The sequence below is a fragment of the Pleurodeles waltl genome, chromosome 4_1 (assembly GCF_031143425.1).
Source record: "Pleurodeles waltl isolate 20211129_DDA chromosome 4_1, aPleWal1.hap1.20221129, whole genome shotgun sequence".
Lineage (NCBI taxonomy): Eukaryota > Metazoa > Chordata > Amphibia > Caudata > Salamandridae > Pleurodeles > Pleurodeles waltl.
In genome coordinates this window covers 80,413,914-80,440,318 of record NC_090442.1, presented here as the reverse complement: position 1 = coordinate 80,440,318, position 26,405 = coordinate 80,413,914, and the positions used below count along the sequence as shown (strand labels likewise).

Genomic DNA, 26,405 nt, shown 5'->3' with positions numbered 1-26,405 from the left:
TCAGCTTCCACTTGTTTGGCTGCTCTTTCAGCTTCCGCTTGTTTGGCTGCCCTCTCAGCTTCTGCTTGAATTTGTTTGGCTGTTCTTTCAGCTTCAATCTGTTTGGCTGCTCTTTCAGCCTCAGCTTGTTTGGCTTCTCTCTCTGCCCTCCTCTCCTCCTGTTGAGCCTCAATTTTCAGTTTTGCCATTTGCAATTGGAACTCCCTTTCCTCTCTCCTTTCCTCTGCGGTCAGGTTTTGCATGGAGACACTGCTCCCTGGTCTGGAAGGGTGCACAATTGCAGTGGTAACACCATCTACCGATAGTGAAAATTCCTCTGAGGGACCATGTTCTGGCTCCTCTTCCTCATCATCCTCTAAATGGGCTTCTGCCCAGGCCCTCAGCGCCACTTGAAAGTCCTCCTTTCTGGAGGCCCCTTGGGTGGGTACCCTCAATGCCCTGCAGAATCCTCTTAGTTGTTTGACCGTATATGCATCCAACTGGACTAGGTCAAAGTCCCCTGTCTGAGACCCAGTCAGAGACATGTTGAGTGAGGATTTAGTTTTTGAAAATTGTCAGGAAAAGAATCGGATTTTCAAGAAGAGATAAAAACCAAGTTGACCTTCAACTGTGGGTAGGTAGTGAAATACTTAGCTACTGTATGTCACTGCACAAATACAAGTCCTATCCTCACCGCTGATCACCAATGTTAGAAATGGGGTTTTTGGTTGGCAGTCAGGTTACCCTCTGTCCAAGCAAAAGCCCTCACTCTAGTCAGGGTAAGTCACACACTATCCAAGATTATCCTGTGCCTACCCTCTGGTAGCTTGGCACGAGCAGTCAGGCTTAACTTAGAAGGCAATGTGTAAAGTATTTGTGCAATAAATCATACAATACCACCATATAGCACCACAAAAATACACCACACAGTGTTTAGAAAAATATATAATATTTATCAGGATAATTGTAGGTCAAAAAGAATAAAGTTGCAATGGAAAATTGTAGAAATATCACAGTACAGTGATATAGAGGGCCATATTTATACTCCGTTTGCGCCGAAATTGCGTCGTTTTTTTTGACGCAATTTCGACGCAAAACTAACGCCAACTAACGCCATATTTATACTATGGCGTTAGAGGCGAATAGCGCCAAAGTTCCCGGAATGTGCGTCATTTTTTAGCGTGAACCCCTTCCTTGCGTTAATGATATGCAAGGGAGGCGTTCCCGTCTAAAAAATGACTCCCAGGCCTTTACGTGGTATTTATACTCCCGGGCAAAAGAGACGCCCGGGAGTTGGCGTGGCTAAAAACGGCGCATTTGCGCCACTTTTTAACGCCTGCTCAGGGCAGGCGTTAAGGGGCCTGTGGGCTCAAAATGAGCCCACAGGTGCCCTCCCATGCCCCCAGGGACCCCCCCTGCCACCCTTGCCCACCCCAGGAGGACCCCCAAGGATGGAGGGACCCACCCCAGGGACATTCAGGTAAGTTCAGGTAAGTATAATTTTTTATTTTTTTATATTTTGTTTTGGTGGCATAGGGGGGCCTTATTTGTGCCCCCCTACATGCCACTATGCCCAATGACCATGCCCAGGGGACATAAGTCCCCTGGGCATGGCCATTGGGCAAGGGGGCATGACTCCTATCTTTACAATGATAGGAGTCATGTTGATGGGGGATGGGCGTCGTTAAAAAATGGCGCAAGTCGGGTTAAGACGATTTTTTCGACGTAACCTGACTTGCCCCATTTTAAGACGCCCATGCGCCATTTTCCCCCTACGCCGGCGCTGTCTGGTCTACGTGGTTTTTTCCCATGCAAACCAGGCAGCGCCGGTCTGATTGCGCCGTCTAACGCCATTCCATAAATACGGCGCCCGCATGGCGCTTCAGAATGGCGTTAGACGGCGCAAAACTTTTTGACGCTAAACTGCGTTAGCGCAGTTTAGCGTCAAAAAGTATAAATATGGGCCAAAGTGTCTTAAGTCTTTTAGAATGTAAACAAAGTCTCTTTTAAGCACAAGTACCTGGTTGGGAGTGGAAAAATCTCCTCAGAGGGCCACAAGCGAAGAGGTGCGTGGAAAAAGGGTGTGTGCGTCGATTTCTCCCCAGCACACACGCACTTGCGTCGTTATTTTCCACGCGGGGAAGTCGGCGTCGTTTTCCGGCGCGCGGACAGTCTCTTTCTGTGGATCGTGGGGATTACCAGATGTCCCGGGTCTGTGCGTGGATTTTCCTGCTTGTTCTCCGGCTGCGCGTCGGTCTGCGGGGCTGCGCGTCGAAATTACGATCTCACGGCAGGCGTCGCGTCGATTTCTCCTCTAGAGGTCGGGCGGCGTTGTCCTTGCGAGGCCGTGCGTCGGATCTTCGATCGTCCCAAGAGCGTCGCGTCGATCAGCGTCGGAGTGCGGCGTTTTTTTCGCCGCGAAACAAGCTGTGCGTCGAAATTTTCGGCGCACGGAGCGTCCAAGTAAAGAGGGAAGTCTTTTTGGTCCTGAGACTTCAAGGAACAGGAGGCAAGCTCTATCCAAGCCCTTGGAGAGCACTTTCACAGCCAGACAAGAGTTCAGCAAGGCAGCAGGGCAACAGCAAGGCAGCAGTCCTTTGTAGAAAGCAGGCAGGTGAGTCCTTTGAGCAGCCAGGCAGTTCTTCTTGGCAGGATGTAGGTTCTGGTTCAGGTTTCTTCTCCAGCAAGTGTCTGATGAGGTAGGGCAGAGGCCCTGTTTTATACCCAAATGTGCCTTTGAAGTGGGGGAGACTTCAAAGAGTGGCTAAGAAGTGCACCAGGTCTCCTTTCAGTTTAATCCTGTCTGCCAGGGTCCCAGTAGGGGGTGTGGCAGTCCTTTGTGTGAGAGCAGGCCCTCCACCCTCCCAGCCCAGGAAGACCCATTCAAAATGCAGATGTATGCAAGTGAGGCTGAGTACCCTGGGCCATATTTATACTTTTTGACGCAAAACTGCGCTAACGCAGTTTAGCGTCAAAAAATTTAGCGCCGTCTAACGCCATTCTGAAGCGCCATGCGGGCGCCGTATTTATGGAATGGCGTTAGCCGGCGCAAGCAGACCGGCGCTGCCTGGTGTGCGTGGAAAAAAACCATGTAGACCAGGCAGCGCCGGCGTTGGGCAAAAATGACGTTAGGGCGTCTTAAAATGGGGCAAGTCAGGTTGAGGCAAAAAAATCGTCTTAACCCGACTTGCGCCATTTTTTAACGACGCCCATCCCCCATCAACATGACTCCTATCATTGTAAAGATAGGAGTCATGCCCCCTTGCCCAATGGCCATGCCCAGGGGACTTATGTCCCCTGGGCATGGTCATTGGGCATAGTGGCATGTAGGGGGGCACAAATCAGGCCCCCCTATGCCAAAAAAAATTATTAAAAAATAAAATAAAAATACTTACCTGAACTTACCTGAATGTCCCTGGGGTGGGTCCCTCCGTCCTTGGGTGTCCTCCTGGGGTGGGCAAGGGTGGCAGGGGGGGTCCCTGGGGGCAGGGGAGGGCACTCTGGGCTCATTTTGAGCCCACTTGTCCCTTAACGCCATGCCTGACCCAGGCGTTAAAAAGCGGCGCAAATGCGCCGTTTTTGGCCACGCCCACTCCCGGGCGTCATTTTTGCCCGGGAGCGTCTAACGCCATAGTATAAATATGGCGTTAGTTTGCGTTAGTTTAGCGTCGAATTTGCGTCGAAAAAAACGACGCAAATTCGGCGCAACCAGAGTATAAATACGGCCCCCTGTGTTTGGGGTGTGTCTGAGTGAATGCACAAGGAGCTGTCAACCAAGCCCAGCCAGACGTGGATTGTAAGGCACAGAAGGATTTAAGTGCAAAGAAATGCTCATTTTCTAAAAGTGGCATTTCTAGAATAGTAATATTAAATCCGACTTCACCAGTCAGTAGGACTTTGTATTACCATTCTGGCCATACTAAATATGACCTTCCTGCTCCTTTCAGATCAGCAGCTGCCACTTCAACAGTGTATGAGGGCAGCCCTAATGTTAGCCTATGAAGGGAGCAGGCCTCACAGTAGTGTGAAAACGAATTTAGGAGTTTTACACTACCAGGACATATAACTACACAGGTACATGTCCTGCCTTTTACCTACACAGCACCCTGCCCTAGGGGTTACCTAGAGCACACATTAAGGGTGACTTATATGTAGAGAAAGGGGAGTTCTAGGCTTGGCAAGTACTTTTAAATGCCAAGTCGAGGTGGCAGTGAAACTGCACACACAGGCCTTGCAATGGCAGGCCTGAGACAAGAAAAAGGGGCTACTTAAGTGGGTGGCACAACCAGTGCTGCAGGCCCACTAGTAGCATTTAATTTACCAGCCCTATGCACATAAAGTGCACCTTACTAGAGACTTATAAGTAAATTAATAGTCCAATCAGGTATGATTCAAGGTTACCATGTTTTAAGGGAGAGAGCATATGCACTTTAGCACTGGTTAGCAGTGGTAAAGTGCGCAGAGTCTATAAACCAGCAAAAACAGTGTCCAAAAAGTGGAGGGAGGCAGGCAAAAAGTTAGGGGTGACTACCCTAAGGCTGTCAGGTCTTACAATAATAAAAGCAGAACAGTGATGAGGGAAATGAAACAGAGGAAATTTCCGACCATACGATCCCAGTAATGGTTCTGGAATCTCTACTTGCACTACCGATATTCTATACAAGAGCATGGCAGTGTAAGGCCTAATGTGTCCATCAGGCCCCTCGGAAGAAACCCATCCCCCATACCTGTGATTGTATGTAAAGAAGAGGTGTGTTGGTCTACTGCGAGTCCTCCCACATATGGGCAGAAGAGGCATCAGAGCTCATCAAAAACTGTAAAGTGGGATGTAGGTTTGGATGACATTAGCTGGAAATCCCCTCTAACATAAAGGGGCAGTGAAGTGTTTTACAATGAAACAGCAGATGTTCTGAGAAACTGCCCTGATATGACAACACAGACATTTCGGTGTGAGTTTGGGACATGATGAACTCTTTGTACCGGATTTAACTTGTAAGCTTATCATAGTCAGCCCTGAGGAAAGCAGAGTGAATATGTCCTGCAAGAAAAGAATAAGGGGCATATTTATACTCTGTTTGCGCTGAATGTGCGTCAAAAATTTTGACGCACATTCGGCGCAAACCCTGCCCCATATTTATACTTTGACGCCCGACCCCGTGGACGTCAAAATCCCACCATGTGCGTCATTTTTTGGAAGCGGGAACCTGCCTTGCGTTAATTATATGCAAGGTAGGCGTTCCCTTCCAAAAATTGACCTTAAGGCCTGTGCCACTTATTTATACTCTGGCGTCATTTTGACGCACAGGAGGGGGTAGGCCTTAAAAAACGGCACACAGCCTGATGGGCGCCGTTTTTTAACACCTGGGTCAGGGCAGGCGTTAAGGGACCTGTGGGCTCGGAAGGAGCCCAGAGGTGCTCTCCCCTGCCCCCAGGGACACCCCCTGCCACCCTTACCCACCCCAGGAGGACACCCAAGGATGGAGGGACCCATCCCAGGGAAGGAAAGGTAAGTTCGGGTAAGGATTTTTTTCCGATTTTTTTTGTGGCATAGGGGGGCCTGATTTGGGCCCCCCTACATGCCACTATGCCCAATGACCATGCCCAGGGGACTTATGTCCCCTGGGCATGGCCATTTGGCAAGGGGGCATGACTCCTGTCTTTGCTAAGACAGGAGTCATGTCAATGGAGGTTGGGCGTCAAAATAAATGGCGCAAATCCTGTTTGAGGCCTGAATTTTGCCTCACACCTGACTTGCACCATTTTTTGACGCACAACCCCCATTTTCCCATACGCCGGCGCTGCCTGGTGTGAGTCATTTTTTTTTACGCACACCAGTCCACAGCGCCGGCTTACTTCATTCCATAAATAAGGCGCCCGCATGGCGCGTTGGAATGGCGTTAGCCGGCGGTAAAATTTTTGACGCACAACTGCGTTGGCGCAGTTTTGTGTCAAAAAGTATAAATATGGGTGTAAAAGTCTGCACAAAAGAGCAACTGATAAAATATTAAAAACAGCTTTCGCTAACCAAGCCTTTGATAAAATAATAAAAACGAATAAAATGCCAAGTACATAACTAAAAGGGCACAAGCTGCAGGCCTAAGCCAAGAAAGGCTAGATTTACGTGCTTGTACCCTAACTAAAGCAACCTTCAGACAGTGCAAACTGCTTGTGATTAAGACCCTGGGCGTCCACCAACCAGAATGCGCAGTACCATCTGCTGTTACTAGGGGGCAGGCTCTCCATGAACAACCCGATTTTTGGGGGGGAAATTTGCATACCCAGAATACACGGTAAATCCACACTCACTTCCGTTTCTTTTGTCATTGGTAAAAACATGTTTTTAAGATTTCTAAATCAGAAATCAGCGTGTATGTGTTTTGGTACAACGGCGATATATGTTATCCCTTCTGATATTTTAAAAGTCACCGTTTTCTTTACGTGTTGTTCATAATAACATGTGCTAGCTCCTTTTTTTTTTTCTACTTTGAGAAAGTATTGACCATGTTACAAATATTTGTTATGTTTCATTTGCACTGTGTGTGGCAATGATAAATGACGAAATAATAATTTTTGATGGATCGTTGTCACATTGTACAGACGTGATCCGTTATGAAGGTTAAAACATGAGCATTAATAACTAGGAAATGTATGTTAGTTTAGGAGTAGTATTATCATTGGAAATTACAAATCTGAGCTATTTAAAAAAGAATTAGAGTTTTTTTTTTCAGTATCAATCAGTACTGGTGTTTGATAATTAAAAGCTGGATGTTACCGATTAACGTGTTAAGTGCTGAAAACGCAGCAAGCGAAGTAAAGAAGTAGCGCGTCACCGGCAGTTTTAAATCAATAGAAGCGGATATTTGTGGGTCGCGGTGGCCGGAGTACTCCATACTGGACTCCACTGGCTCCTTGTGTCACCCTCTGGCACAGCAGCCTCGGGGTACATACAGTGTGGTGCCTGGAGGACTTCATTAGGGACCCCTAGTGACCACCTGCAGTACTGCACCCCTGACGAACATACAATGTGATGCCTGGACGAGTCATTAGGGACCCCTAGTGACCACCTGCGGTACTGCACCCCTGGGGAACACGCAATGTGATGCCTGGACGAGCCATTAGGGACCCCCCAGTGATGACCTTTGGTACCGCTCCCCTAGTGTGTGTACACTGTGCTGTCCCGCTAACTTGACTAGGGACCCATCAGGGGCTCCCTAACGCCACCATGTGGGCATTGTATTTAATATATGGTTCACTATGGCAGTAGCTAGGAAAGTAGCATCAGAATTTTATGACAAGCCGGAGGCTCCTATTATGCAGTTGTCTTTTCTTTATTTTAATAGCAGCTCCAGTCAAGATTCACTACAACTCCCATAAGGCAAACCACAAGTAGCCAATGGGAGAACAACAGTAGTCCATAACAGTGCACCAATCATCGTCATATCCACGGAATAATACCCATCTTGACTGAAAACAGCTCTCTTTTCTTGCTGCTCCTCAGTCAAGATAAGTATTATTTCGTTTTTCTTCTCAATTTAAAGTTGGCGCGTCGTTTGTACGTGTTTGGCATTAAAGTTTTGACTTTCGTTTTTTAAGGGGATTGTTAGATCGGCTTGTCAGCTGCAAGTGTTTTCTATTCATTTTCCGGCTCGCACACAGCCGGTAACGGTCTCTGTGACCGTTTGAGTTTCTTCAGCACGCGTTGGCATATTTCAGCCAACGCGCGTTGAAGAAACTGATCGCTTACCTCGGCGCTGCTCCTGTGGCTCTGCAGACGCTTGTCGGAGCAGGCTCATCGGCTTTGGTGTCAATTTCTCTTCCCGGCTCGGTCTCTCTTCAGTTAACTCCGCCCGTGGGCGGGGCCGGATACCTCCTTTCCTCTCTGTCAGAGAGGTTTAACCCTTACCTGGCTTGGTTGAAAGAGGATTGTGTTTTCACTTTGTTACCATGGATAGTTCTCAGCCTCAGTTAACTCATGAGGAGGAGGAAGATGTTTTAAAGGAACACTTAAATGATTTTATTCAGTCTTCTGTGGATCAGGCCATGGCTACCTCTTGGCAAAAACTGTCAAAAAATTTGGAAAATTCGGTGGTTAATATCGTATCCAAGACCATGCTGGCCCATTCTGCGGGGGAAAGCAGAAAGCGTCCAATCTCTTCAAAAAATAAAAAAGAGACGCTAACTGGAAGTGACAGTGTTTCACACATGGCGGAGGACGTGGTTCCTCATGGGCCTCCTAATAAGGAGGGGTTAATAGCTAAGTCTATGAGAAAATGCATGGTTAAAACCAAACACATTTCATCTCCTATTAGAATAACAAAGATTTTGGACACAGATGATGAAGTAAACGCTCCGGAGTCGGATGAGGGTAGTTAGGATGAGGATGTTGGAGAGTTGCTCTTCGCTCCTCCTCTCAAAAAGCCCAAATATGTTTCGGAGTCCTCAGCCATTCTGGATTCTGAAGGGGTACCTATGTTTGATCCGGGAGATATCCAACATCCGAATTCCACAGAGTGGCTCCCCTCAGAACATGTGGCGAATTATGTCACTGCCAGACTTCGTACTCCCTTGGATAAACAGGTCCGGGCGAAGTTAAAATCGGAGTGTCCCCGCCCGGCTCTGTCTTCTAAGATAACGGCGACTCCAGCGATTGATTCTTCGCTCCTGACTTTCTTTACCAGATACGGCAAAGATCCCCGTAAAGGGGTGGATAAAGCCTGGTCCACATGTCACGATAAGCTTTTGGACATTGTGGGTCCCTTGACACGTATATTTGATATAGCGGAAGCAGCTCGGCTGGAACAAGTCGCCATTGACCCTGAAGAGCTCTCCTTATGGGCGCAGCGAGCTGTTTGTTTGTTAGGAAATGCTAATTCCTCCATTACCCACGAACGGAGGAAAGGACTCTTGCTCAAGTTGGACCCAAAGTTGGTTAACTTAGCCGGTTCGGATCCGGGGGTGAAAGCAGAAGGATTACTGTTTGGTGATTCCTTCATTAAACAGTTAAGCAAGTATGTGACCACTTTTTCTTCGTTGGATAAGGCGCAGCAATCTTTGAAAAAGATGTTCGCTTCTCGGGTTTTCACCAGGGCCGGCAGAGGTAGGAACCGCTTTGCCGGCCGAACTTATGCCAACCAAGGTTCCCGCGGTCCCTACCAGAACACCTCTCAGGATTACAGGCCTCAATTCTATCCCCAAAGAAGCAGGGGCTTCAGGGCAAAAGGAGGCCGTAACTCCAGAGGTGCGACTCAACTCGGTAAGTCAGACTTCCTTTACTCCTGTGGTGGGGGGCCGCATTGCGCTATGTCTGTCAAAATGGGAGGATCTCACAAAGGATCCTTGGGTTTTAAACACAGTGCGAGGTTATGTTATAGAACTCTTGTCAGAACCTTTTCAAGAGGTTTTTCCTCCCCCTCCTCAGTTTTCAGATCAAATGACAGATTTAATTTCGTTGGAGATTCAATCTCTGCTGCAAAAACAAGCTATTGTTCCTTGTTCTCTAGATCCTTCAGGTTTCCTCAGTTCCGTTTTTCTAGTTCAGAAAAAGAACAAGAAAATGCGTCCAGTCATCAATCTGAAACAGTTCAACCAGTTTGTTCTTTATCGGCATTTCAAGATGGAAACTATTTTTCATCTCAGAGATACTCTTCTTCGGGGCGATTGGTTGGTAAGATTGGATCTTCGGGATGCTTATCTGTCAGTTCCCATTCATCCCGTCTCGCAGAAGTTTCTCCAATTCCACTGGGCAGGTCAGTATTTTCGTTTCACCTCTCTTCCTTTCGGCCTTTCCTCCGCCCCGTGGTGCTTCACAAAATTAATGAGGCCAGTGGCGGCTTTTCTCAGAGCTCGAGGCATTCGCCTTGGTGATTTACTTGGACGACATTTTGATCATGAGTCAGACTCGCGCTTTGCTTTTGTCACAAGTGCGTCTAGCTTGCGTTCTGTTGGAAGATCTAGGTTTTATCGTAAATTACGAGAAATCTTCTCTAGATCCAGTTCAACAAATCGAGTTCCTAGGCTTTTTGGTAGATTCCGTATCAGCTACTCTCCTTCTACCGTCATCAAAGATCAAATCCATAAAGTCCGAAATTCTCCTAATTCTTCGCAGTTCTTATATATCCCTCAGATCTTTAGCAAGAATCGTGGGTCGGCTTTCGTCCTCAATTCAAGCGATTTTTCCGGGTCCCCTGCATTATCGGGCATTACAAAGACTAAAGATTCGGCATATCCAAAAAGGCCTAGCTTATTCAGATGTTATAGCTCTGGATCAGGAGTCTCGGGCAGAACTCCAGTGGTGGATAGACCAGTTAGACGCCTGGAACGGCAGAACTATCTTTGCATCAGCCCCAGATCTTGTATTAGAGTCAGATGCAAGTCTGACGGGTTGGGGAGCCCGGTGTGGTGCAATCTCGACTGGAGGTTTATGGTCTCTAGAGGAGTCAAAATTGCACATAAAGGGCCGTATTTATACTCCGTTTGCGCCGAATTTGCATCGTTTTTTTCGACGCAAATTCGACGCTAAACTAACGCCAACTAACGCCATATTTATACTATGGCGTTAGAGGCGTCTAGCGCCAAAGTTCCCGGAATGTGCGTCATTTTTTAGCGTGAACCCCTTCCTTGCGTTAATGATATGCAAGGGAGGCGTTCCCGTCTAAAAAATGACTCCCAGGCCTTTACGTGGTATTTATACTCCCGGGCAAAAGAGACGCCCGGGAGTGGGCGTGGCTAAAAACGGCGCATTTGCGCCGCTTTTTAACGCCTGGGTCAGGCATGGCGTTAAGGGACAAGTGGGCTCAAAATGAGCCCAGAGTGCCCTCCCCTGCCCCCAGGGACCCCCCCTGCCACCCTTGGCCACCCCAGGAGGACACCCAAGGACGGAGGGACCCATCCCATGGACATTAAGGTAAGTTCAGGTAAGTATTTTTATTTTTATTTTTTGTGGCATAGGGGGGCCTGATTTGTGCCCCCCTACATGCCACTATGCCCAATGACCATGCCCAGGGGACAGAAGTCCCCTGGGCATGGCCATTGGGCAAGGGGGCATGACTCCTATCTTTACAATGATAGGAGTCATGTTGATGGGGGATGGGCGTCGAAAAAAAATGGCGCAAGTCGGGTTACGACGATTTTTTCGACGTAACCTGACTTGCCCCATTTTAAGACGCCCATACGCCATTTTCCCCCTACGCCGGCGCTGTCTGGTCTACGTGGTTTTTTCCCACGCAAACCAGGCAGCGCCGGTCTGATTGCGCCGTCTAACGCCATTCCATAAATACGGCGCCCGCATGGCGCTTCAGAATGGCGTTAGACGGCGCAAAAGTTTTTGACGCTAAACTGCGTTAGCGCAGTTTAGCATCAAAAAGTATAAATATGGGCCAAACTGTTTAGAGATGCTTGCAGGCTCCTTTGCAATCAGGAGCCTCGCAAGAGACAGGATTTCTTGTTCAGTTCTGCTCAGAATGGACAACATTTTGGCGGTGCATTACATCAATCGGTTAGGAGGCACAAAATCCAGGCCTTTAGCGGAATAAACGAAAGGGTTTTGGGAGTTCTGTCTTCAAAACAAAATCTCGGTTCAAGCCGAATATTTTCCGGGCAATTTGGTAGCGGACTGGTACTCCCGTTTGTTTCGGGACTCCAGCGACTGGATGCTCAACTTACAGGTGTTCAACGCCCTACTACACAAGTGGGGACCCTTCCACATAGATCTCTTTGCTTCACGGTTAAACACTCAACTTCCACGATTTTTCAGTTGGCTTCCAGACCATCTAGCTCTAGCCTTCGATGCGTTTACTCAGGATTGGTCGTCTTCCTTCAATTACGCCTTTCCTCCTTTTATCTTGATTCCCAGAGTTCTGGCACAAGTCAGACGTCAGCAAGCTTCTCTAGTCCTCATAGTTCCTTATTGGCACTCCCAGGTGTGGTTCCCTTCCCTCCTGGAACTGTCAATCGAATCCCCGATTCTGATACCCTCCTTTCCAGATCTCCTGACCAATCATCAAGGCCTCCATCACAGTTTAATTCTTCAAGAGTCCCTGATCTTATCGGCGTGGAAATTTTAGGGGAATCTCGATCTAGCGTTTCAATTTCGGCAGAAGCTGCAGCCTTCATTGACCGGGCTACAGCTCCTGGAACAAAGAAGGCTTATAGATCAGCTTGGTCTCTCTGGTGTTGCTGGTGTTTGGGAAGACAAGTTGATCCCATTACAGCGGATGTGTCTTTGATGGTCAATTTTCTGGCGTCGGAAGCCAGTAAAGGTAAGTCCTTTCGTACTATTAATTTATATAGATCTGCGATTTCTTCGACTCATGATTACTTCCAAGGGAAGCCTATTGGCGAACATCCGCTGGTTTGTCGTCTATTAAAGGGAGTAAAATTTTCTAATCCGCCAAAACCTAAATACAGTTGTTTATGGGATGTCAATACAGTTTTAACGTTGTTTGTCTCTTGGCCCGACAATCCTTTGTTATCTTTGAAGCAGTTATCGGCTAAGCTAGCTATGCTTTTATGTTTGGTATCTTTTAAACGGTTATCCGATGTTAGAGCTCTCGATGTTACTGCTCGCTATTTTACTCCCTCCGGAGTTCTGTTTAATGTAGTGAGACGTACCAAAACTAACCTTTCTTCAGTTTTTAATCCCTTTTTTCCTGATCATCCCAAGCTCTGTGTGGGTCAATGTTTAAAAGTTTATGAACAACGGACAGCCGATTTGAGAAAGTCCTCTTCTACTCAGTTATTGATCTCTTTTAGGAAACCTAAAAAATTGTTTACGTGAATCTTGCAAAGCACACAGAGGTCCATTGAAACCAATGGAAACCTCTTTTTAATGCCCTGCACTTAGCAGGCATTCAAAAATGGTGATAAAAATAGCACAATAGTCTCATAGGTTCATTTGAACCATTTTTGCACTCCCCCAGTGCCAGAACACCCCCTTGCATACATTTTGCCTGGCACAGCCATAACGTGGTGAAAGGGGTTACAAAGTGGCATAATGTAAGCTTTGCACCACTTTGTACATATGGTGCAGCATTTTGCCATTCAAATGCCACATTAGCCTTTTGGCTAAGATCAAGTGTAGTATCTGTTCTTATCAGTGTGAAACCACTGTCCAGTGGAAGTAATTTTGATATTTACTGGATCTTCGACTTGGAAGTGAAATAAATTTGCATCGTATATGCAAATGTATGCAAATTAACCGGAAAAGGCCCACTCAACTCTAAGGAGAGAGAGGTGGTGTCAGTTTGCTCATTAGGGGCGCAAAATGTAACCCCCCAAGGACCGTGTGGTCAGCTCTTAGAGCTCGGAAACATTTGCGCTCCCTACTCACTCTATCTTTCCTGGCGTTACGGTGGAGTAATGCTAGAGGCTTAAAGCCCCTTATAATACCTTTTACAGTTCTGCCAGCATTCAGGTCTCAGGAGAGGTGATCCATCACTTAGTAGGAGAGACACCATGATTACCCCACGTCTGCAGCATCTTTAATGTTCACTAGAAATCACTGTTCTGTCAAAGAGCTACCTGGTGCTATATGTGCACAAGGGCACTTTTAAGTGCTAGTACTGGAGCTGCTTCCTCCTGAAGATACCTGCCTCCTGAACTTCCCTGCTGTGGACCTTCACCTACCTACTGTGGAATTTGCCTGCCTGCTTGAACTGCCTGCTGGAGCTGCTTGCCTGCTGAAGACTCTTCCTTGCCTGCCGGACCTGCCTGGCTACTGAGGCCTGCCTGCCTGCTTGCTGAGAGGATCCCCTGCCTGACAAGCTTCCCTGCCTGCCTGAAGAGAACCACTGCCAGCCACCAGGGACAGGCCTGAGGAGTACCTACCTGCTGCAGCTCCAAGAAGGACCCTTCCCAAGGCACACCGCAACAGCACAGACAGGATGAGCAGACCGCTGAAACCCTGTTTCCACAACACGGTGAAGCTGCAGAGGAAGGTGGAATCGGACGGCTCCACACCAGAGCTCAGCAGGAAGACCTTCACAGAGCTGCTGGTGACCAAGATGGGGTTTACAGCTGCAGAGATCTGGTGCATAATGTCGGATGCACCCAAAGGCACATACCTGCTGACGTTCATGTCGGAATCAATCTGCAGGAGATACTGGCAGATGTGCTGGTCAAGACGGGGCGAGAAACCCTTCTCCGACTTCTACCTGGAGTGCCAACTCGTGTTGGAGGTCAAGAGGATGACCGTGCACGTCATACGTCGCCACTGCACAGTGACGAGAGAACCCTCCCACAACCTGGACAGTGATGGCATATGAGATGGTAAATGGACAGTCATGGTGAAGCTGAAAGAGGACCTGGCCGCCCCAGATGGAATCCATCACCCTCCTTCAAGCTTCTCCCTAGGCAGCGACTCGGGCTACCTCTACTACCCTGGGTAGCCCGAACTGTGCAACAAGTGAAGTAAACCGGGCCACACCGCTAAAGATTGCACAGTGCAAGTATGCAAGAACTGCAAAAGGGAAGGACACACAGCCAGGGCATGCAAAGAGGAAGCACCCTGCAACCTCTGCGGTGCCGTGGCCCACCGTTTCAAGGACTGCCCGCAAAGAGCCAAGTACTATGCCCAGGCAGCCAAACCTCCCGGGAGAGCAGCACAAGAGGAGGCTGCCGCGGCCAGCCTTCCAGTCCCAGCACCCAGAAAGACCAAGGAAACTGGGAGGAGGAAAGGCCCCGGGCAGGAGCAAGTCAAACCTGACCAGGGCTTCACCCCGGCCTTGGAACCACAGAGCACAGAAGAAGAAATGCCTGCCATCCCTGAGAGTGGGCCAACAGACAACGCTCCCCAACCCGCCTCTGAGATCCAGGAAGAAGGGCCCTGGACGAAACAGGAGCGCAGGAAAAGGAGGCACAGTCCCCCACAAGTCACAAAGAAGACCAGGAAGAAACACCTGAGCAACCACAACCCCAACTCCGATCCAGAGGAGTTAGAGGAAGAAGAACAACCAGGGAATGAGGGTCCAGATGACCAACTGGACCAAGTGACCAGAGTGCTCCAGGAGATGAGGGCGCTAGCCAGCGTCATGGAGGCGCCCCCACCACCATCGCCAGCAACATTCGAGAAGGAAGAGGCCTCCATGGAGGAGGAAGTGCAAAGCCTACCTGTCGCGCCGCACCGCGCGGCGCGAGCCGAGCGTTCGGCACAAGCCGCGCGTTCGGCTCGGGCCGCGCTTCGCGTCTTTAAGACGCGGCGCGCCCCGAGCCTTTCCTGCACACTACGAGGCCCCAGGGCTTACTTGGGGCCTCGCGCTGCTCTCTCCCTCCGTTTTGTTGGGGTCTCCTGACCCCTCTTACCTGTTTGGGCTCCTTTTCTTCTTTCTTCTGTCTTCTTCCTTTTTGGGTCTGTTTCTTACTCTTTCCTTTATGTCTTTTCCCCTTCCCAGGTTACCCTTGTCTTCCCAGCATTCCTCCTTCCCTATTCTCTATGGTTTCTGCTCCAGTCTATTCTATCTACTTTTCCCTATCCAAGATGGTGTCCTTTTTCTTCCTGTGGGTCACTTCCTGTTTTATGGTATTTAAGGGTGGTGTTTTCTTCTCCTCTTTGCGCTGCAACACTTTCTGTTCAGTTAGTGTCCTCGCTCCTGATTTCCTAGCCTTTAGCTCTGGATTTCGCCATTTCTGTGTTATTACGTCAGTTCTTTTGATTCCTGTTCCTCTGTTCTTGTTTCAGGAATCCTCTGCGAATCTTCTTGGAGGTTTTTTCCTCTTCTTCTGAAGGGGTTTTTTCCCTCTGGCGCTACTTTCTCACGGTCACGGTCTGTCCTTAGCGTTTCCCTTGCCTACAGCACCGTGGCTACCAGAAAGAGTCGCCCCTTTTTGGGCCAAAGTCGAACTCTCAAGATCCACGCCTCAAGATCTGCAAACTCCAGGCGCAAGCAGCACGTGAGTCGTGACAGATTGCAGCGCCCAACCATCCCGACGTCTTCTAACACCATGGAAGACACTGTGGTAGCTGCTGCAGATCCGGATCAAGCTCTTCTAACTACAATTCAGCAACAAGCTCAAGAATTACAGCAACTACGTAGTGAGAATGCTGCGCTGCGACAGGCTTTGGCTTTCCGCAGTGGTGATGTTCCGACGCTCTCCGCCTCTACCCATCGTTTTTCTGGTGAACCAACCAAGTTGCGTGAGTTCCTTGATTCCTTAACAGTGTACTTCGCCTTCCGACCCACCCAATTCTCCCATGACAGAACAAAGGTGGGTTATCTCATCAGTGCCTTATCTGGTCCTGCCTTGGCCTGGGCAACCCCGATGGTATCATCTAACGATCCGGTATTGTCGGATTATTCCGCCTTTGTGAACCGCTTCAAGCTGATGTTTAGTCGTCCGGGATTGGAGGCTTCAGCGGAAGAAGCCTTATGCGATATTCATCAAGGTTCACAAGATGTCCTTCAATACATTACACCCTTTCGTCAACTAGCGGCAGAGACCACCTGGGTGGAACGTACTTTGGTGACTTTGTTTCGTAGAGGACTCAAAGAAGAAATAAAAGATGAACTAGTACATTCCACCAGAGTGGAAGATCTTCTTGGCCTGATGGATCAAGCCCTCTCCATCGAGTATCGCCTTCAGGAACGGAGAACAGAGAAGAGAAAGAGCAGAGGGTCTTTTCCACCAAGCACCTCACGAGTTTTTCTGCATCGTTCTGAGGAACCTCGCCCTCCTGTCAGAGACACCGAAGGAGAACCCATGCAGGTGGATACAACTCGAGGCCCTCTCTCCGCTAGCGAACGAGAAGATAGACGAAAGAAAGGTTTGTGTTTATACTGCGGTTCTGCCGGCCACATACTGCGTACCTGTCCAGTACGTCCATCAAGACCATCGGGAAACGCCGCTTCCCGTCCTCTGTAAGAAGGGAGGGGACGGGATTTGCAGCTATACCTTCCATCAGTTCTTTCAATGACAATACCACATCCTTGTTCATTTTACCAGTCTTGTTACAATTACCTGATGGCCGTCAAGAGAAGACTATGGCACTACTAGATTGTGGAGCTAGTGGTATTTATATGGATAAGAAGTGGGCCACTACTCAACAAGTTCCTATACAACCTAAGGAGATTCCAGAACAAGTACACACGGTGGACCGATCTTTGATATCATCAGGTCCAGTAGATACAACTACCCTGATGCTGAATCTACAGATCGGTAACCATCAGGAACACATCTCCTTTGATCTTATAACTTCCCCCAACCATACCATCATTCTTGGAATCCCGTGGTTCATCCGACATAATCCATATGTGAACTGGGCTACCCGGACGGTTTCCTTGTCTTCACAGTTCTGTCACGAGCACTGTTTTGCTTCAGACAAGTATTGGTCGCCTAAGAGATCAATAATCACGGAGGGTACTACCGGTTCGACCATAAATACAGTCCAAGGAGTTCCTGAACACTATTTGGATTTTCAAGATGTCTTCCAAAAACCTTCCAAACCTGTGTTACCTCCACATCGAGATTACGATTGTGCTATTCCCTTGGAACCTGGCTCTATCGTTCCTTTTGGCAGGATGTATTCCCTCACGGAAACTGAAAAGGAAGTACTAAAGGAGTATTTGGATGAAAATATTCAAAGTGGTCTTATTGTTCCATCGTCTTCTCCGGCCGGGGCTCCTCTCTTTTTCGTACCCAAGAAGACAAAGGATCTTCGCCCTTGCCTGGATTTTCGAGGCCTGAATAAAATAACTATTAAAGATCGTTATCCTTTGCCTCTCATAAGGGACATTTTAGAGGCAGTCAGAGGGGCCCAACGGTTTACCAAACTAGATCTACGGGGAGCCTATCACCTCTTACGCATTAAAGAAGGAGATGAGTGGAAAACGGCCTTTAGGACTCCATTTGGCCACTTTGAATACAGGGTAATGCCTTTCGGTCTTACTAATGCCCCGGCAATCTTTCAGAGATTTATGGACTCAGTATTTTCGGATCTCCTGAATCAGACAGTTGTAATCTACCTTGACGATATTCTTATTTATTCCAGAAATCCCGAACTCCATTCTTCCCATGTGAAACAAGTCCTTCAACGACTCCGGGCACATCAACTATTTTGCAAACTCGAAAAGTGTGAGTTTGACAAGACGGAAGTCAAATATCTAGGATATCATTTAAGTACCACCGGTGTAGCTATGGATCAAGAAAAGGTACAAGCTATTCTAGATTGGCCTTCTCCATCTTCTATTAAAGAAACACAATGCTTTCTAGGATTAGCGAACTTCTATCGACAATTCATCGCAGACTTTGCAAAACAAACTAGCCATATAACTCACACTTTAAAGAAGGAAAATCTTATTAAAGGGTTTGTCTAGACTAAAGCTGCCGAAACAGCCTTTCAGGATTTAAAGAAGGCATTTACACAAGCTCCCATCTTAAGACATCCAGATACCAACAAACAATTTATTGTCGTCACCGATGCTTCCGAAAAGGCCATTGGTGCCGTCCTACTCCAACAACAAGAGGATGATGGTCTTGAACATCCTGTTTTCTATTTGTCTCACATACTCTCTATTGCAGAACAACATTACTCAGTACTGGAAAGAGAATTATTGGCTCTGAAAACAGCTTGTAGTGAATGGAGACAGTTTCTGATGGGTTCCAAGGAACCTTTTGAAGTGAGAACCGACCATCGAAACTTACAATGTTTACGAAATTTCGTATGCCAAAATAGTCGTCAAGCTCGTTGGGCCTTCTTCTTCAGCCAGTATGATTTCTACATTACATATATTCCTGGCTCCCAAAACATTCTGGCTGATGCTCTGTCGCGTCGTTATCCAGATTGTACTCCTGTCCCAGCTCAACCCCTACTGGAACCTAATAAGATCATTGGGGTAGCACAGTCTTTTCTGGAGGAGGTACAACTGGAATACCCCAGTCTATCTGATGATGAAGTAGAGAACTTAAGGCCTCTTCTACATAAGAGACAAGGATACTATTATTATCACGATCTGTTATTCATCCCTACTAACAGAGTGAGAGAAAAGGCATTACAAATGTGTCATGATTCACCGGTTGCTGGTCATAGAGGCATCAAGGCCACACAAGAACTGTTATCACGATTTTTCTGGTGGCCTACTTGGAAACAGGATATTGAAACATACGTTCAGGCTTGTCCCACATGCGCTCAAGTCAAGATTCCCCGAACCAGACCTGCAGGATTACTCCAGCCCTTGCCGGTTCCGCCAACTCCATGGCACACCATCTCTACTGATTTTATGTGTTCGTTACCACTTTCAGCAGGAAACCGGGTAATCATGGTCACTGTGGACTCCTTTACTAAGATGGCTCACTTCACTGCCTTGAAAAAGCTACCTACATCCCAAGAGTTAAGCCAGATATTCATCGAACATATCTTCCGTCTTCATGGACTTCCTCATACTATTATATCTGATAGAGGACCTCAGTACATTTCCCGGTTTTGGAGGTATTTTTGTAAGACACTAAACATCGATAGAGCTCTGTCATCGGGCATCCATCCTCAGACCAATGGACAGACCGAGCGTCTGAACCAAGGCTTAGAACAATACCTTCGTTGTTTTTGCAACTCAACTCAAAGCAACTGGAACACTTATCTCCCTATTGCTGAATTCTCTTACAATAATTCAGTCCATAGTGCCTCCAAGACCACTCCTTTTTTCTGTTCTTATGGTTTTCATCCTACTTCTTTTCCTACTTCTTCTCTGTCTCCCACTCCCTTGCCCGCTATTACTCATTTTTCCAAATGTCTTCTACAAATCCATAGACTGATTCGTTCTAATCTCTTACACACCAAGAGATATATGAAGAAAGTAGCAGACAAGAAACGTAGGGCCTCTCCGGACTACCATCCACAGGATAAAGTTTGGCTTTCTTCAAAGTTCTTGCCCTCACGTCTTTCTCAGAACAAATTCACACCTCGCTACTACGGGCCTTTCCGCATTCTCCAGTTGCTTAATCCTGTCACTGTCCGTCTTCACTTGCCTCACACGTGGAAGATTCATCCAGTCTTCCATGTCTCCCAACTCAAACCTTATGTACCAGATCCGTATTCTCGTCAGTTTTCCTGTCCTCCTCCTGTCTTAGTGGATGATGTTCCTGAATATGAGGTTCAGGAGATTTGTGACTCTCGTCTTTTTCACACCCGTCTGCAGTATCTGATTCATTGGAAGGGTTATCCTCTCAGTGAATGTTCTTGGGAAGATGCATCTTCTGTTCATGCTCCTCTTCTGACTCAGCGCTTTCACCGTTTATTTCCTTTCAAACCAGGGCCTTCGGGAGGGGGACCTACTGTCGCGCCGCACCGCACGGCGCGAGCCGAGCGTTCGGCACAAGCCGCGCGTTCGGCTCGGGCCGCGCTTCGCGTCTTTAAGACGCGGCGCGCCCGAGCCTTTCCTGCACACTACGAGGCCCCAGGGCTTACTTGGGGCCTCGCGCTGCTCTCTCCCTCCGTTTTGTTGGGGTCTCCTGACCCCTCTTACCTGTTTGGGCTCCTTTTCTTCTTTCTTCTGTCTTCTTCCTTTTTGGGTCTGTTTCTTACTCTTTCCTTTATGTCTTTTCCCCTTCCCAGGTTACCCTTGTCTTCCCAGCATTCCTCCTTCCCTATTCTCTATGGTTTCTGCTCCAGTCTATTCTATCTACTTTTCCCTATCCAAGATGGTGTCCTTTTTCTTCCTGTGGGTCACTTCCTGTTTTATGGTATTTAAGGGTGGTGTTTTCTTCTCCTCTTTGCGCTGCAACACTTTCTGTTCAGTTAGTGTCCTCGCTCCTGATTTCCTAGCCTTTAGCTCTGGATTTCGCCATTTCTGTGTTATTACGTCAGTTCTTTTGATTCCTGTTCCTCTGTTCTTGTTTCAGGAATCCTCTGCGAATCTTCTTGGAGGTTTTTTCCTCTTCTTCTGAAGGGGTTTTTTCCCTCTGGCGCTACTTTCTCACGGTCACGGTCTGTCCTTGGCGTTTCCCTTGCCTACAGCACCGTGGCTACCAGAAAGAGTCGCCCCTTTTTGGGCCAAAGTCGAACTCTCAAGATCCACGCCTCAAGATCTGCAAACTCCAGGCGCAAGCAGCACGTGAGTCGTGACACTACCTGCCAACCCGGAGGAGGAAGAGCCAAAGACCAGCCACGTGGGCAAGCCAACCTCAGAGAAGCACCAAGCAACAGCGGCCAAGACAACAGCCCCAGCGTCAGAGACCCGCCAGGAGCCTGACCAGCCCTGTAAGTAGCCTTGTCACTGTGTATAAACAGCTAATTACTCTGACCTGATAGTTAGCATTTAAGACTAAGTTGAACTCAAACACTAATTAAGATGGCTATTTCATTGTTTTCCATAAATGTGAGACGTATCAGAGAAAAGCGCAGATGTGCTAGCACCTTGAACTTTCTTGCCAGCCAGGAATGTGATGTGTACATGATTCAGGAATGCTCCATCCCTTTTGCAGCTTCATACACACACCTAGAACAGCAGTGGACATTTGGGCCTTCTTTTTGGTCTTGGGGGAACAGCAGTAGGTCTGTAGGAGTCAGAGGGTGGTGCTTCACAATGCACTCAGTCACCGAGCTGGAAGGCGGCAGGGCTCTTGTCGTTGATGGCTCATGGGTAGGAGAACCGGTTAGACTGATCAATGTGTATGCGCCTTCTGATGTAGGTGAGAGACGGGAGCTGTTTCAGCGCCTCAGACCACAGCTGGTCACCTCCAGCACAATCATGATGGGTGGGGATTTCAACTGTATACTAGAAAGTGGTGGTCGATGTGGGACCAGGGCTGGGGAAGGATGGATGGATGATGCCGCGAAACTCCTGGCGGAGATGGTGGGTGAGGCCTCCCTGACAGACGTAATTGGATCCATGGAGCTGGATGCCAGGAACTTCACCTGGAGCCGCCCTGATGGATCTGTGAGCTCCAGGATAGACTTCGTTTTCACCTCTAAATGAGTGAGGATCTGGCAACACTCCATGGTGACAGTACATTTCTCTGATCACAGGGCTATCAGGTTCCAGGGGGAACTAACAGGAAAGTTCCTGACAGGTCCAGGCACCTGGAAGCTGAATAGTTCTCTGCTGGGGAGAGAGGATGTACAGGAGGAGCTGAGGAGGACTTACAGTGAGTGGCAAGACATGAAAGACACCTTCCAGTGCATAGGGGAATGGTGGGAGTGGGTGAAAGGCAGGATTCAGGATTTCTTTAAGAACGTGGGCAGGAAAGCAGCAAGGGGGAGAAGGAAGGAGTTCAGTAGACTGCAGCAACAGCTGCAGGAACTGCACGACCTCCAACTCCGGGGATGGGATGTCATGAACCCTCTGGAGGCAGTCAAGAGCTGAGCAAGCACTTTCATGACGAATACAGGAGGATCATCTTCCGTTCTAAGGTGGAGAACCTGGAAAAGGGATGAGAAATGCAACTCCTTCTTCTTTAAGAAAATCCACTCTGCGCACACCCCTCTGGTTCAACTGCGCAACAGGGAGGGAATTTTTTGTGACACCAAGGAAGACATTAGGAAGGCTATGACAGACTTCTATGGGGACCTCTACTCAGAGAAGAGGTCAGATGGGGATCAGGCAGAAAAGTTTTTGGCTGGTATCCCGAGAAAGGTTTCCACACCAGCAAGGGAAGTCCTGAACGCACCCCTCACTCTGGAGGAGTTGCACATTGCAGTTAAATCCTTCAAGTCAGGAAAGACACAAGGTAGTGACGGTTTACCAATTGAATTCTACACTTCACTGTCGGACCTAGTGGGAGCAGACCTTCTGGAGCTGTATGAGGAGATGGAGCAGGAGGGAGTCATGCCCCACACATTAAGGGAAGGAACGATCGCGCTCCTGTATAAACATAAGGGGGAGAGATGTGACCTCAAGAACTGGCGTCCCATCTCTCTCCTGAATGTGGACTACAAGATCCTGGCAAAGACAATGGTGTATAGACTCAAGGGTGCTATGGGAGAGATAGTTCACCCAGACCAGACTTGTGGAGTTCCAGGACGCAGGGTAGCAGACAGCCTAGCACTGATCAGGGACACGATCCAGTACATCAGAGACCAGAATATCCACGCTGCGCTGGTCTGTCTCGATCAGGAAAAGGCCTTTGACTGAGTCTCCCTTGAGTTCATGGAGAGGGTACTGCAGGGCTTTGGGCTGGGGGAGCGGTTCTGCAATTATGTTAGAATAATGTATACAGACATCTTCAGTTCAGTCATGGTAAATGGTTGGAAAACAGACCCCTTTCCTATCAGGTCTGGGGTAAGACAAGGCTGCCCGATCTCGCCCTCTCTGTTTGTTTTGGTTATAGAGCTACTCTCGGAGTACATCAGGAAGAACCCGAACATCAGAGGGATCCAGACACCAGGAGACGCAAAGAAAGAAGTCAAGTGCACGCTGTACATGGACGACGTCACCCTCTTCTGCACGGATGGGAAATCGGTCCAGTCCCTGCTGGAGCTGAACTAAGGAGCAACCTGCCACCCGCTACAGCAACAAGGGTGTCGGAAAATGTATCCTCCCCATCCCTAACCAACAGACACAAAGACATTGCATGGATGGCCGTGAAAGGGGGACTGCCAGTCTGGTCATTCATGCACAGCAGGGGCCTGTGCCCACACAGAGAATGCCCAAGGGGATGCCCTACAGAGGAAACTACATATCATCTGTTCTGGGCCTGCCCTTTTGCCCATAGACTGCGGGGAGCCTTAAAACAAGAAATGGAGGCCCACATCCCATACCCAAACATCACTCACCACTCTGAGCTGTATGGGCTGTTTCCAAAGACACACTCAGTGGAGGCTATCCAAGGATGCTTGAGAATCGTCTGCTGCGTAAAGGACATCCTCTTGTATGCCAGGACCCGACTGGTCACCAACGGGGAGGTGGTGAGCAGGGAAGCGTGCCGCAGAATGGTACACAACCTGCTGAGAGATTACACAGACAAGGACAACAAGGAGTGTGAGGAGGAGGAAGAACTGTAAACCCTAACCCCTCCTTCCCAATGAACTCCCCACACTGCCCCAAGAAACCAAACCCCCTTTACCACTTCTCTCATATGTAAACTGACTATTATGTATTGTTAAAGTATGATTTGAAACAAAGTTGAAGTGGACTGCCCTTCCTAAGGGAAGAGGCACCCCTCTTTAAAAACCTATGTATCACCTACTTAAGCACTTAATAAAGGTTTTTGAAACTTAACAAATAAATAAAAGAGGGGATCCATGCTTAGGTGGTAACACCTATAACCCTCACCGTAGCTTTTGGGAGTGACTATGCAGTGTTTCTTGCACTACAAGCAGTTTTCTGTCTGTTTGGTCAGTACAGGACAGGTGACACTCAGATAGACCGGTGGCTGAAGGTGAAACCTATGGCATCCATCCCTGAAGAGATGGATACTGGTGCCCCAGGGCCCATGGAAAATGGCATCCCCCCAGTTGATGCCCCGAAACCCAACCCCACCACCCCAGGGGCAGGCAGCAAGGTGGCAAGTAAGGTGGACCCCCAGTGCCAAAGCAGGGGAACCCTGAAAACCCCACAGCTGCCAAACCAGGTAGTGGAGGGAAAGGTGAGGAGGGGACCAGGCAAGGGACAGCCCCCGAACCCTTCAATGGGTACAACCTTACCCGTAGACACGCCCAAGTCATTCGGTGGGAGGTGAAAGACAAGGTGGGACCTAAGCTAGACAGGGACCTCTTCATAGATAAGGTCATCAAACCAGCAGGGATCCCAGGGGAGGAGGTGCTGAGTTGCCAAGCATCAGCATCAGGGTGGATTTTCCTCTTGAGTTTCATCACCCACACCTTATATAGGAAGTATTGGGAATTCTTCCAAGGGAAGAAAGGGGAGAAACCATTTAACTCCTTCAATATATCAACTGGATGGGAGCCAGGATCGACGGAGAAGAGGATCACAGTGGAGATGACAAACCCCCACATCCCAGACCGGGACATCGCATCGCTACTCCAGAGATACTGCACCATTGCAAATGGACCCAACAAGGTCAGGGACAAAAGAGGCATATGGAACACGACTTGGCAGGCCATCATCAACCTCCACGAGTACCCAGCAGGAAGAGACGGACTGAGGCATCCCCCATCAAGCTTCGACTTAGGAGCCGACGAGGGCAGGATTCGTTACCCAGGCCAACCTTTTACCTGCAGGAAGTGTCAAGCCGTGGGAGACAAAGGAATGGACTGCCCAGAGAAGTACTGCAGGATATGCAGACAAACCGGACACGAGACGAGCAGATGCACAGGGAAAAAGGTGTGCAACCTCTATGGAGGAGAAGGCCACACCTACTACCAGTACACAAAGTCTGACAGACCCAGACCCTACGCAGCGGCAGGAACCCCAGCCCAGAATACCACCGGACCAAAGCTGGGCCCCACTGCCAATGCAAAGGTGAACTCCCTCCTGAAGGAATCGAGGGAAGAAGCCCAGAAGATACCAGAGCCAACCAGGAGAAGCAACCCGAAGGGACCGCCCCACAGGACCACAAGTCCCCAGGGCCCGACCCAGAGGAGGAAAAACGCAAACCCACAGTGGAACCAACCACAGTGACAGATCCGGCGACGCCAACAGAGACTACCGTCTCAGTGGAACCCACCCGCCCCGAAGGAACCCCCAAGAATGGTACACCAACTAATGCACCACCACTGGAGGCCCAAGGGGAGCCGGAACTAACACCAGAAACTGGGGCCGAGGAGGGAAAGGAGTCTATGGCTGCCGCTAGGACCCCAACCCCAGCCCCTGCAAAATCCCAAAAGAAAAACAAACACCTAAAGAAGAAGCCGGACTGCAGCAGCGGGGATGAAGAGGAGATTAAGAAGGCCTGGAAACAGGTAAAGTCCCAGAGGCTGCGGGAAAAGTGCAGGAAAGAGAAAGAGGAAAGGGATGAAAGGAGGCGGGCCCAGATCAAAGGGAGACAGTCACCGCCATGAGAAGAACCACAGACGGAACCCCTGAAAGACGAAGAGATGGAGAGGGACGAGATAGTTAACCAACCCCCCCAAAAATCAGGAAGAAAGAGGCAAAGGAAGGAAGACTTCTACACCACAAAGAAAAAGCATATCACTTCCCAAACCAAGGACCAAAATGACGGCTACTCCACAATCGACACCGATGAGGAAAACATAGAGGACACCGGAGGCACCCCGGGTTAACCAAACCAGTCGGTACAAACGGCCCTCCAGGAGCTACACCAACAGCTAGCCCTAATAAACACCACCGGGGACCCAAGAGAACAGACCCAGTGGACGAAAGTCCCACAAGCAGGAGCCAAAATAGTAATTTCAGATGACAGTGAGGAAGAAGGCAATGGAAAGGGGGACCAACAGGAGTCGCAGCACCCCCAGTAGAACAGTTTAGGGCCCAACGCGGTAGCGGTTCTCCCTTACCCAGACACTGACAGCTAGCACTGAGACAATGTCCATATCATTACTCACCCTAAATGTCAGTAGCGTGAAGGACCAGGTTAGGCGA

At 48.7% G+C, this 26,405-nt stretch overlaps 1 protein-coding gene and 1 pseudogene across 1 annotated transcript; both read left to right on the top strand.

Moving 5' to 3' along the window:
* The first annotated feature begins 13,021 nt into the window (after positions 1-13,021).
* Positions 13,022-13,153, top strand: LOC138288627 (U2 spliceosomal RNA; annotated as a pseudogene).
* A 1,105-nt stretch (positions 13,154-14,258) lies between these two features.
* LOC138286992 (nucleolar protein dao-5-like) lies at positions 14,259-25,864 on the top strand. Its single transcript, XM_069227355.1, has 3 exons — positions 14,259-14,359; positions 14,444-15,073; positions 25,264-25,864. Exons 1-3 carry the CDS (start codon positions 14,259-14,261, stop codon positions 25,862-25,864), a joined length of 1,332 nt encoding a protein of 443 aa, XP_069083456.1.
* The last annotated feature ends 541 nt before the right edge of the window (positions 25,865-26,405 follow it).

Bases quoted from the DNA above. Each gene is read 5' to 3' on its own strand.
- LOC138286992 (XM_069227355.1), top strand. From the start codon at position 14,259: ATGGTGAAGCTGAAAGAGGACCTGGCCGCCCCAGATGGAATCCATCAC. The intron at 14,360-14,443 runs GTAGCCCGAACT...GAACTGCAAAAG, and splicing joins GGCTACCTCTACTACCCTGG to GGAAGGACACACAGCCAGGG. The intron at 15,074-25,263 runs GCAAAGCCTACC...GACCCTACGCAG, and splicing joins GCCTCCATGGAGGAGGAAGT to CGGCAGGAACCCCAGCCCAG.